At 29.7% G+C, this 13,306-nt stretch overlaps 1 protein-coding gene across 2 annotated transcripts; it reads left to right on the top strand.

The window, feature by feature from the left end:
* The first annotated feature begins 822 nt into the window (after nt 1-822).
* Nucleotides 823-10,055, top strand: LOC145806363 (indole-3-pyruvate monooxygenase YUCCA2-like). Of its 2 annotated transcripts, none has more exons than XM_082903097.1 (4): nt 823-2,075; nt 6,332-6,580; nt 7,804-7,929; nt 9,461-10,055. In XM_082903097.1, the coding sequence occupies exons 1-4, from the start codon at nt 1,359-1,361 to the stop codon at nt 9,689-9,691; spliced, it is 1,323 nt and encodes a 440-aa protein (XP_082759223.1). In that variant the 5' UTR covers nt 823-1,358; the 3' UTR covers nt 9,692-10,055. The 2 variants fall into 2 exon arrangements, with proteins under 2 accessions (XP_082759223.1, XP_082759224.1); XM_082903098.1 differs by having other exon boundaries at nt 828-2,075; nt 9,480-10,055.
* Nucleotides 10,056-13,306: the final 3,251 nt, after the last annotated feature.

Below are 13,306 nucleotides of genomic sequence, written 5' to 3'. Positions count from 1 at the left end.
TTGATAATTGGTGATTTTTTTTATCACGATTTTTATAAATTATCGCTAAAACTTACAATTAGTGACGTTTTTTTATGACGAATTTTTTAAACTGTCACTAAATTAGTGACTTTTTCTTGTGACTATTTTACAAAATTTTCAAACTGTTACTGAAAATTAACAATTAATAATATTTTTTTAATAATATTTGAAGAAAAACGTCATTAGTTATCATAAAATTTATTGGACAATAAACTCACCTATTAAAAATTACACCTAAATGGAATGATTATATAATTGAAATGATTATAAATGGAATGAAGATAACTATTTCAATAGAACATATCATTAAAAAAAAAATTAAAAATTAAAAATTAAAATTTGTAACTTAAAATTATTAGTTCAATTTTAATTTTAAATATAGTTTTTCGCAGGTTTTCAAATTTCAAATATATTAATGACTTTTTCTTCATAAAATTAATAATAAAATAATTACTCTATCTGTCCTAAAATATTAGTTATTTATTTTATTTTTTATTGTTTTAAAATATTAGTCAATTTTTAAAAATTAAGGACTAAAATACTATAATTTTTTTATTTCATCCTTCTTAAAACACAAAAGTATAACTGTGACAATTGATATTTTAAAAAAAATATCATATCAAAGGTCAATTTTAGAAAATTAATATTTTATCAAAGTGCAATAATTATAGTAAAAAGAGGTTAGATTTTTCAAAAAGAACTATTAACTTGGGACTGAGAAATATATCTTTTTCATCCGAGAGGAGCGATATGTCTATATGTGTGTATATATATATATGTGTGTGTTTATGAATATGTACTCACACAGAGTCACTCATATACACAGAGTCACTTCAACTCCATCGTGATTCACACCTCAACTAGCTCACTATGTTAAAGTTATCAGTGTCTGTTTTTTCAGTTTTTGCTTCCGTAGCTCTCGCTCTCCGCTTTCTCTCCCATTGAAAAAAACAAAGTCCATCCAGCCTCATTCAGATCCATTTTTTGGATAAGTTCCTCCAAATCCATCCCACAAATCCAGGATTTATTCCTATAATCACTCCGAAATCTCCCTTCAGATAAGATACTAAAAGAAAATTTTTCTGAAAAACAAACCAAATAAGGCCTATGTCTCTAATATCACGCAAAATTCCAATCTGAATCACCAAGATCTAGATAGATAGATAGATAGTGATCGTGAGAGTGAGAGTTTTATCTCGTGTCAAAAAGATTTGAATACATGGGTTTCATTCAAAAGTAGATTTGAATTCAAGAGTTTCACTCAGTTTTTGTCTTTCAATTTGCATAAACTCTATCAATCTGAAGTACAGTGACTTGTTGCTTCTATTTTGGTTCTTATGCTGTTAATGGACTACTTGGACTACTTCAAAGAGGTGCAAGGTAAAAGAGTTCATGACCATTTTGAAGCCAAGAAAATGATTAACGACTCAGTGAAGTCGGTATGGATGCCTGGACCAATCGTAGTCGGCGCAGGTCCATCGGGCCTGGCTGCAGCCGCCTGTCTTACAGAAAGAGGTGTTCCGAGTTTGATCATCGAAAGGGCTGATTGCATAGCTTCTTTGTGGCAGCGAAAGACCTATGACCGGCTTCGCCTTCACCTTCCTAAGCAATTCTGTGAGCTTCCTCTTATGCACTTCCCTCCAAATTTCCCAACTTACCCTACAAAACAACAGTTTATTGGCTACTTGGAAGCGTACGCGCAATGTTTCAACTTGAATCCGGTGTTCAACACAACGGTGGTGAGTGCAGAGTTCGACAATGGAGACGGGTTTTGGCGAGTTAGGACTGTGGAAGTGGGACTGATAAAGGAAGAGACTGTTTATGCTTGTCCATGGTTGATTGTGGCGACGGGAGAGAATGCAGAGGAGGTTGTGCCGAGAATTGAAGGTTTGAGTGAGTTTGATGGGCCTGTTGTTCATACAAGCTTGTACAAGACGGGGGAAGCATTTGCTGGGAAGAGGGTTTTGGTGGTTGGTTGTGGGAATTCAGGAATGGAGGTCTGTTTGGACCTCTGCAATTATAATGCTCAACCATCACTTGTAGTTAGAGATTCAGTAAGCTCACTTCAACTCTCTCTCTCTCTCTCTCTCTCTCTCTCTCTCTCCATGTTTTGGTATATAAGCAAATTGCATCCCAGAATTTTGGCTAACCCCAAAAAAATTCCGGGCCGATAAGTGATCATGGTCAAAAACTTGTTTTTCAAATGGATTAGAATATATTAGATTTAAACTTTTGTTTTCTACAGATTTCCAGGAGAAGCTGAAAATCATTAATGTTCTTGCAGAATTTTAAATATATGTTGTTACCAGACGGATATTTACTGATATATATATATATATATTCATATCAACCACTATATAATTATATTGTTGATAGTAGTAACTATTCCAATATCGATAAGTATTCGTATTCCATTTATCATAACAAGAATATTAGGTATCATGAAAGAAGTATCATGAAAAGTTTTCATGAAAAATCTCTATCCTTGGATTAGTTTATAGCGTTTGTAATGTTTTATTGTATGTTATACAACCACTCTTGAATTTATTTCATGAAACTTTCCATGATATTCTTTTTATGATGTGTAGCATTACTCTTATCATAATTATTATAAACATATGGTGTAAAGCTCATAAGTACACGCCTAGTCCAACTAGGTTGAGAGTAGTCTTCTTTTTTTGTTTAGCGAGTGTTTGGTCCATTCATCTTGTGATTTATTATTATTTTTATTTGCTCTTTTGCCATTGACTATGCACTTTGCATTTGACTCGCTATGTTTCATATTTCAACTTAATTGAGATATGTGTTTTAAGTTATGATACATTTGTCTTATTTTTTGTACTTTCTTCATGTAATTTTTATGCATCTTGTCCCCTTTTTTTTTTTTTTTTTTTTTTTTTTTTTTTTTTTACATCAATAAATTTCTTTTATTGATAAAAAAAAACTACGAAGATTGTGAGCTCCGAGTGAGTTGTAAACCTTAGATGTTCTGAGTCTGATATTCACAACTGTCTTCTGAATTAAATTGATGCCTATATTTTTTAAATGAATATAATTAAAGTTTAGAGTATCCACATCAGCTCAACAAATTTTAGTCAAATTATAATTAAAAGGTTACTTTTCTATTTTAGCTTTCAATTTTTTTTTTTATATGTACACACATATTAGACTTTCTATTCTAAAATTAAATTTTATAAAATATTCATTTTGTATGGCTAAAAAACAGTGGCTTCGTTTGAGAAGCCATGGTTTGGGCTTTTTTTTGACTATTTTAGTCACAAAAAATAAAATAGACTATTTTAGCCATAACAAACAAAACATCACATCCAACCCATAATCATTACATTCTTCTCTCACAAAAAAAACTTAAAAAAATCAAAAAGCCAAAAAATCTTTCCTAAACCAAGCTTTTAAGCCCAGGCTAAAATAACCAAAAAAGCTAAAAAGTCAACCCACTTCCCAAACGGAGGCAAAGTAGTATAGGATAAGTTAATTTGATATTGTTATATATATATTGGTATATATATATACAGTTTCATATTAAAAAAAAAAAATTTATGCCTAGCTATGGTTGTCCGGACATCCAAACCATGCACTTTCATATTCTTGAAAAAAAATTAAAAAATAATTGTACAGCAGCTGATTTTTTGGCAAGATGTTTGACCAAATAACCGGCAAGATGTTTGGTCACTCTTAAAAATAAATAATAGAATATTGTATAATGTATCGATACATGCAGCGAGATATTATAACAAATTTAACCAAAAACTAATTTAAAAATAATTTGTTGCCGCTGATGAAATAAAGATTTTATGATTTGTTAGCTATATTAACCAAAATATACATTTGTTGAGATTTATGTGAATACTTTGATGTTTTTATGGCCTTCCTTATACCCTCCCTATTTTTTGATTGTAATGATTCACATTATTATCAATAAACTCTTTTTCTTTATTATTATTATTATTACTTGGATAGAAAAAAAAATAAAAAAAAAAATTCAAGGGTTCATTTGGGATGCAGGTTGATTTTTTGGCTATTTTAGGCCTTGTTTGGGAACAAGCTATTTTAATAACATTTTGACTTTTTGACTAAAATATGAGATAAAAAAAACTAGTATATTCGAAATGACTTTTTGATTTTTTACGAAAAGATGTGTACAAAATAGAGAGAAAAAAGAATCTTTGAATTTTTTGTATAAGTTATAGGCTTTTTAATTTTTGTAGTAATTTTTTGACTTTTAAGTTAAAATTGTAACATGCCAAATGAGATCTTAGCTTGGAGTTAAAAAGACTCGTTTGAGATAAATTTTTGACATTTTTTATTTTTGTGAAAGAAAAAATAAAATAATAATGAGTTGAATGTCACATTTTATTTTATTTGATTAATATAACTTATTTCGTCCTATATAATTATTTTAGCCCAAACACCCTTCCAAACGGGCCCAAGTTTAATTGCTCTCTCCATAATGGGTCTAAAGAACCATTGGAAGGTTCCCCATCATTAAAAGAAAATAAATAAAATAACAAAAAGAACAGAAGTATCTAGCTCAAACTTCAAAAAATAAAAATAAAAATAAATAAATTTTATCTTATTTGATTAAAATAATTTATTTTGTCCTATATAATTATTTTAGCCCAAGCACGCCTTTCAAACGGGCCCAAATTTAATTGCTCTCTCCATAATGGGTCTAAAGAACCATTAGAAGGTTCCCCATCATTAAAAGAAAATAAAATAAAATAACAAAAAGAACAGAAGTATCTAGCTCAAACTTCAAAAAATAAAAATAAAAATAAATAAATAAAATCAAATTAAATTAAATAAATAAATTATAAAAATATTGATAATTAAATTCTCGTTTGACAAATGACTTTTTTAGTCAAAAAGGTAAAAAATTATTAAAAAATCAAAAAGTTAACAATTTATACCAAAAAGTTAAAATATTCTTTTTCACTCTACTTTTTACACATTTTTTTTTGTAAAAAATCAAAAAGTCATTCTAAACATACTAATTCTTTTATATCATATTTTAACTAAAAAATTAAAAAATTATTAAAAAAATTTATTCTCAAACCAAACCTAAGTCATAAGAAGTCATATGATCATAACACACGATTTCTCCTCTTCAAACTATAGCCTCCAATATACAATAAAATAAAATTAAATAAAAATTACAATCATGGTAATTAATTAAAAAACTTCTTCTTTTGACCCCAACAGTTTTTGTGCAGAAAAAATGACTATAGTGGTAGGGTTTGCTTCAAAGTAAACTCTTGCATGTTGCTATTAAACTATAAAATAACTAACAAAGATCTTCTCAGTGAAAACACTGTCATATTGATCTCTTAACTTTTCTTGGAATTCGCTTGCATGCGCAGTACTGGTCTGCACCCCCCCCCCCCCCCCCCCCCCCCAAAAAAAATAAAAAAAATAAAAAAAATAAAAAAAATCTTTGATCACACACTCCATTCTCTCTATCATTTTTTGGGCTCTGTAAAGATCCATGTACCACTTCTGAAGATTCTAAAGTACATAAAACTAGCTTTGTAGTCTCATCTTTAGCCCTTTTTTTTTTTTTTTTTTTTTTTTTTTTTTTTTTTTTTTTTTTTTGGTCAAGGAGAAATATTAAGCCTAATAGTGATACCGCATGATTATATTAATATTCAACGAGAAATCTTATATTACAGTAGGAGCGATTCATTTTTTAATAATTAGTTAACGATCATGCAAACTTCTAGTAGTGCATTGAGGTGACTCAAATTAAAAAATTTGGATTTTATCTTCAAATTTTTATTACTCGACCAACCACTTAAAGTACGTACCGATTACAGATCTTGTTAAATACTAATAATTGGATATTAATCACTTGACCATTGATCCAAATTTTGAGTATGAATATTTTGCTCTTGTAACCTATTGCTTAATTTCTATGTGTATGTAAGTAATTAGAGGCGACTATTTCTATTTGTAACCCTTTTTTTTTTTTGGTCCTAGTGAAAATTAAGCAACCATAAACATAGTCCAAGTGTTGAATTTAATTAAGTAAATTTTGTGTTCTTATGTGCATATGATTTACAATTCTTATGCTTTTATTCTTCTTTATTTTTCATGCTTCATCACTTTCTTAAGAAAGTGATGAAGCATGAAAAATAAAGAAGAATAAAAGCATAAGAATTGTGTTATGAATGTCTAATAGGTTAAATTTTATGTGCCGTCTTTTATTGATCAATAATACTATATGAGACGGTGTCACTGTTATACACTATTTGAATTATTTTTTTTGATAACCATAGTTTTTTGGACTTTGTAGGTGCATGTGTTGCCACAAGAGATGCTTGGCAGATCAACTTTTGGGCTGTCAATGTGGTTGCTCAAGTGGTTCCCAATGAGGCTGGTGGATAATTTTTTACTGCTAATGTCATGTCTCATGCTCGGAGACACAGCTCAACTTGGGCTCACCAGACCAAAGCTTGGTCCCCTTGAACTCAAGAGCATTTCTGGGAAGACTCCGGTCTTGGATATTGGAACACTTGAGAAGATTAGAAAGGGGCACATTAAGGTCAGTTGCACAAATCCCTATTCAATAATCTCTTTCTAAATTTATTCAAATTTTAGTATTAGTTGCATGATTTGAATCCTTATTGGCATAATATTGATTTGACAAATATGTAACTTCTCTCCGATTAACTGGAGTCTAATTGTGGCCGTTTTTACTCTTCTTTTTTTTCTTTTTCTTTTTTTTCACAATTGGACTCTCGTTGTAAAAAATGCTGAGCATTTTGAAAAAAAAAAAAAAAAAAAAGAGTCATCTACTCACTTTATTTTACTTTTGATTGACTAAAAAAATATTGATACAAGCAAATGTACAAGAAGTCATATAAGAGGGAGAGCTTTAATGAAATGTGACGATCTATATTTTATTGCATCCCATTTGTAATTAGCTAATAAATGTCATGTATATGTATAGTATATAATATATTTTAAAAAAATAAGACAAGTCATCATGTCATGAGAAAAGTTATATAAGACAGGATGAGTTTTAATGAAATATTTTGAATAAATGTATTTTTTTAGCGGTCGCCTATTTTAAATTTAAAACAATGAAGGGGAGTTTGAGAATTTATAATAACGTGATAATAAATATTGAATTTTAAAGTCTGCCTCAAGTGTTTTTAAATTTGAAATAAATAAATGTTGATGCGGTTATTTTACGACTATTGATCTTGAAATTTACATTTATATTTTATTCATGTAATGAAATTAAATCTTACATTTTGATGATGTGTTATAAATTTATAAGCTAAAATAAAAATCTCAATTACATTAATGAAATGGAGAGGATTGAAATTCACTCCATCTTGATTGATGTATTTTCATATAAATTGTATGTTGATTTTATCAATAAGGTTTCCTTTTTTGGCTGATAAAAAAATAAAATAAAAAATGGAGAGGATTGAAATTCCCAACCTGGAATGAATTTGTATGCATTAAAAATCATATTTAAAGAAAGATAAATGCATAATATAATAAAAAGCATCGTTATTCAAGTCAAAAAATTAGATCTAATTTTCAAACTTAATAATATGACAATCAATTAGGATATTTAAAGCAACACTCTCTCTCATATTTTTTCCAATCATCATTCAATCATATAATTTATATATCATTAGATCTAAAAGATAAATTAAAAAAATTTCTCAAAAAAGAAAAAAAGATAAATTAAAAAAATAAATTTATATATCATTTTCTTTTAATAAAATGGAGTTTGAATGGACACTGTAGGTTTGCAAGGGAATAAAGAGACTAACACGTCAGTCGGTAGTGGAGTTTGTAGATGGAAGAATACAGAATTTTGATGCTATCATCTTAGCTACTGGCTACAAAAGTAATGTCCCGACTTGGTTGAAGGTATCTTCTTTTTCTTATCTTTTCATGCTTTTTTTCTCCGTTTCAATATTTGATTTGGTGAATAAAATAAAAATTAAATTTTTGAGTTAAATATAATATATTGCTGGTTGCCACATTATACACTGACCTCGTTTGGGAAGTGGCTATTTTAGTAGGCTATTTTAGTTTTTAGCTATTTTAAGTAGGCTAAAATTTTTATGTTTGGGAAGATGATTGGATTTTTTTATGGTTGGATGTGATGTTTGTGAGAGAAAAAGTGAAATGATTATGGGTTTGATGTGATATTTTGTCTTATTAGCTATTTTAGCCTATTTTGTCTTTTTGTGATTTTTAGCCTAAATTTAGCTTTTTTTTTTTCTTCCCAAACACCCCCACTATGTTATTTTAAATCCCAATATATTAGTTCTGTCAATTTGTGATTTAATAGCCTCTAAAGCCCCGTTTGTTTGGGATTATAGCAAAGGGATTAGGATTACTAATACCTTGGGACTAGTATATGGGGTGTTTGTTTTGAGAGATAGCCTTGGGACTACTAATACCTTGGGACTAACTAATACCTTGGTATTACTAATACCTTGTTTGTTTTGAGAGATGAGGAGGGTACTACTAATACCTTGGTATTACTAATACCCTTGTGGAGGGGATTCATAGTGAGGAGGTAGAGATGGTATTAGAAAAATAGTGAGGGGATTAGAAATTTTTTTATTTATTTTTTATTTTTTATATATTGGGAATTTTTTAAAAAATATTAATGTTTAATTTTTATATTTTTTTATTTGTTTTATTATTTTATATAAAAATAATTTAACAATTCCTCACTATTAATCCCCTCACTATCAATCCCCTCACTATTAATCCCGTCACTAACAATCTCCTCATTATTAATCCCCTCACTATCAATCCCCTCCATTCTATCTCTGAAAACAAACGACCCTCACTAACAATCCCCTCACTATTAATCCCCTCACTATCAATCCCCTCCATTTTATCTCTGGAAACAAACGGGGCCTAACATTGTTTCTCTCCAAATTTTATGACGGGAGTAAGGGTATTTTTGTCAAAATTTGAACTAAAATCACATGCGGACCAATTAAACCCAAAATGAATAATAAATTGGAAAATAAGTTCCTCTCCATACTTTGGCCTTATTTGGCGGACCTTTTTTTAAGCTAAACGTTAATAATTAGAAAGTCGAAATTAAAAGTACTCTTATCTTAACTTTTAAATAATCAATTTTTTGTTTTAAATTTATTTAAGTTATTTTTACTTAATAAGTTGTAAGAAAAAGTTGTACCAAGCAATCTAACATAGACTCTCAAATTAAATAAAAGGATAATCACTCCTCAAAAACTATAACAAACAGTCCCTTCATATATTGGGAGCTAAAATAAAATAGAATGTATGCTTTGGGAACCGACATTGTATTTAACCCAAAATATTTGTTTTATTCAAATACAAGCTTGGAAAAACTTTACGGAATTTGATAAGAAAAAGATTCATGCGTCTGAATTGAATTTGATGTTTTGATCAGGAAACCAATTTTTTCTCAGAGAAAGATGGGTTTCCCAGGAAACCATTCCCACATGGATGGAAAGGTGAGAATGGATTGTATGCTGTGGGATTCACCAAGCGTGGCTTGTTTGGTACCTCTATGGATGCTAGAAAAATTGCAGAAGACATTGAACAACAATGGAAAGATAGGCCAGCCAATCTAAAGCCCTCACTCTTGCATCCCTTCCCCAATCCAATCATCAGTTCCTAAAAGAGACGTAATTGCGATGAAAGAAGTTGGAAAAGCTACTAAACCAGAAAAATATGCTCAGAAAAGTGTTTGGAAAATGAAGTGTGTGGTGCAGATTCAAATTTAGCATACTGTATGACACATTTAGAAAATCTGATCTACACATTTCATATGTGTAATTTTTCTAGGTGTGTGTAGTCTTGTGAGAAAGAAATTGATAGAGTTCGACGTAGTGCTTCACCAAAGAACGTTTGCCAGAAAAAGCCTTTAGAAACTAGAAATGAGATGAATATATTTTGATTTCTAAAAGGCAACTAGGCCTAACCGTAACATTTGCCATTAACAAGTTCGAGTTATGGAAACTACAATATGTCTATTCGTTGTATATTGCTATTTTTCTCTACTTAGATTTAGTTTTGAAATAGGGGAGTGGGTGTTTCTAGGTTTAGGGCATAATTTCAAGGTGTCGGTGTTGGTTTTGGTAGTGTTTGTGTATAATCTAAATTTTCAATAGATTTGAGATGGTTTGTACAGATATTTTCTTTAGTATAACATTGAGTTATTAGATTTTGTACTTGGGATGTGGCTATTTAAACAACGATGCATTTAGCACCTTAGTTGGTTATTGTGATCTTTCAATATTTTATTAGAGCGATACTTTATTTTTCTTTTTTTTTTTCTTTTTTTTTTTTTTTTTTTTTTGCTGATAAAAAAAAAAACAAAAAAACAAAAAACAAAAACACAAGTGTAACATTGAGTTGTGCTTTTTCTTCATCTAATTGAAAGAGGCTTTTGCAATTTCACACTCTCATCCCTCTTGATTTCAGTACCACAAGAACAACATCATCAAACAACAGGATGCCAAATCATGTCTCTGTATCTTATCCCATGATTATTTATGCCCTTCACACTGGGACCATGTATATCTACTTTACCTAGAAACAAAAAAGGGAAAGATTCAAAAAAGAAAAAAGAAAAACGAAAAAAGAAAAAAGAAAAAAGAAAAATGGAAAAAATGGATATTTTAAGCCATACTAGGTCCCATAAACGAAAGTGGCCCTCAAGCTTCTCTTCCCATGTCTTCTACAATTACCTTCTTTTTCACAATTTTACAACCAATTAAAATTCGCTATCCTCGTTGTGTTATCATTCAGACTCCCTACCCTCAACGAAAACTTGGAACACTACCACATTTTGATCAGTACAATTTCTTAGATGCCAAGGGGGATGGCTATTTCTTAGAAAATATGTGGATGAAAATTACAGTCATCCTCGTGAACTATACAGTACTAGATGAATTTTTGTGGGAAGACAATGGCTAAAATTGATCTTTGTTAATTATGTGAAAAACAAGAAAATAAAGGACCAAAAGCAGTATACCAATGGTGAATGTGTCATGCCCAATTTTTTATTATGTTTTTTCTAATAGTTTAAAAGAAGAAATATGAAAAGTGAAGAAAATATCGAGCAATGCTATGCACCTAAAAGCGTTACTCACAAAAATGCCTACAATTTGATATTTGCGAATAAGATTTATTTTGATTTTGATCTCATAAGACCATTTTCAATGTTGCATCTAATATTTTATTAAATTTAAATTTGACGAAAAACGACAACTAGATTTAAATTGAACCTTCAATCCTTTCATCAAACTCATATCAAATGAGGGATGAACCAAAACTTTCATCAAATGAAAGGAGTATTTCTTCTTTTATCAAATTTAAATTGCTACCATAGGGTCGGACATCCTCCTGGATGTCCACCCAAGGGAAATTTTTTTTTTTTTTTTTTGATTCGCAAAAAGAGAGACTTTATTGATGTAAAAAACTAGTACAAGGTACAAAACAAATTACACCAATAAAAAAAAAAGAAAAAAAAAAGGAGAGTGTAGGAGCATCATAATGAGCTAAATCATCCCAACGAAGTTGACACCAAAAAGACCAACGAAAGGAATAGACCAAATACCAAACCAATAGTGCTAGATCAAAACAGATCAACAAATTAGGATAGAACACCAACAACATGCATACTCAGATCAAAACAACCCAACAGCAACCATTAAATTAGAACAGATCAACAGCAGCCATTAGAACTGATCACCCAAGGGCAACTTTGACAACCTTTTTTGTTCATATATAAAAGACCTCTACGATATTCACCCGAACAATCGGGGATGTGAAAAAATCTGATAAAAATTTTAGTATGAACATTAGAGTGAATGATATCAAATCAAACTTGTCATCAATTTTTTACTTAAATTTAGTGAAATTTTTTATTCAACGTTAAAGATACTCTCACAAATTTAAATTTACAACACAAATTTGATTGATAATTTTCGATGTAATTTTTTGAAGTATCAATTCCAAAAAATATATGGAGCATGGTTGGAAAATGACAAAGATGTAACAATAATGGTAGTTGGTGTTTTTATTTCTATTTTATTTTATAAAAAAAATCAATTTTAATTTTTTTTAAGAATAGTGTTAGTTAGGGTTTAAAGATTTGTAGGTGGAGGTGGTGGGGTTTATTCCGACCGAAGTTGATGAACACATAGAAGTCAAATCTTTGGCTTCTGAGTAAAGACAATTACACACATAAATACAGAGAGAGAGAGAGAGAATCAACATCAAAGGGAGAACGAAAGAATCAACATCAATGGGAGGGAGCGGGGGAGAGAGAGGGAATCAAGAAGGATGGCCTACAAATTATGGATTGGACTATGAGATCCCATGTTACTATCCCCATTGGATCCCTAGCCATGGCCTTTTACTCTCATTGGTCCACAGACAGACACAGACTCTTTAATTACAATTTTTTTTTTCTTTTTTTTTTTTTAACAAATTTACAGTAATCATATTATTTATCATTTTGAGTTTATTATCCATTTATTATAATTATATTTGTTTGATACGTACCATTACTTATTGGATCCGGAGTTCTACTGTGACTATGTCACAATAGTAACTACTGTGAGGTTTATGGAAGTTTATTTTGAACTTATTTTAATAATTTAAGCTGTTCATATTATATAATATGTTAAGCATACCATTTATGTAAAATATTAAATCTATCGAATATCTGTATTCTTATGACTGGGTTCTAATTGTATTTAAAAATATTATCAAAATTATGATAATTGTCTCCCACTCCCATGAATCAGATAGTGTCGTACGTCCCACCACAGCCGTCCGATCCTCTAATGAAGAAGATCAAGTGCCTTGAATGGGAAGTTAATAAGTTGAGTAGGAAAAAAAAAAAAAAGTGGCTTTGTTGTAGGGGTATAAATATTTGGTTAATTTGATTTTTTTTTTCTATAGATTTATTCGACAAATTTTATAATATGAATGATTCAGATCATCAAAATAGACTCAGAATAAGTCCTAACAAGTAGTGGCAGACACAAGCATTCTAACTTGAGGGAGCCGAACTATGTATAAGAAATTGACAAAAAAATTTTATTATTTCATGTTAGGCAATCTTCACTGTATTCGAAGAATAAAATTCTGTTGGTGTACTTAACAACAAATAGAATACAAAAGAAATAAAGGAAATGAGAGAAATTGTTTGATTACAAAAATCAAACCAGAATATAAAAGAAATAAACAAAAACATATTTTTATTTTGTTACAGAAACAA

This window comes from Camellia sinensis, chromosome 13 (assembly GCF_055761805.1).
Source record: "Camellia sinensis isolate YWXY chromosome 13, ASM5576180v1, whole genome shotgun sequence".
NCBI classification, from domain to species: Eukaryota; Viridiplantae; Streptophyta; class Magnoliopsida; order Ericales; family Theaceae; genus Camellia; species Camellia sinensis.
Note: the sequence above shows the minus strand (reverse complement) of the source record. Positions and strands in the feature narration are given on the sequence as shown.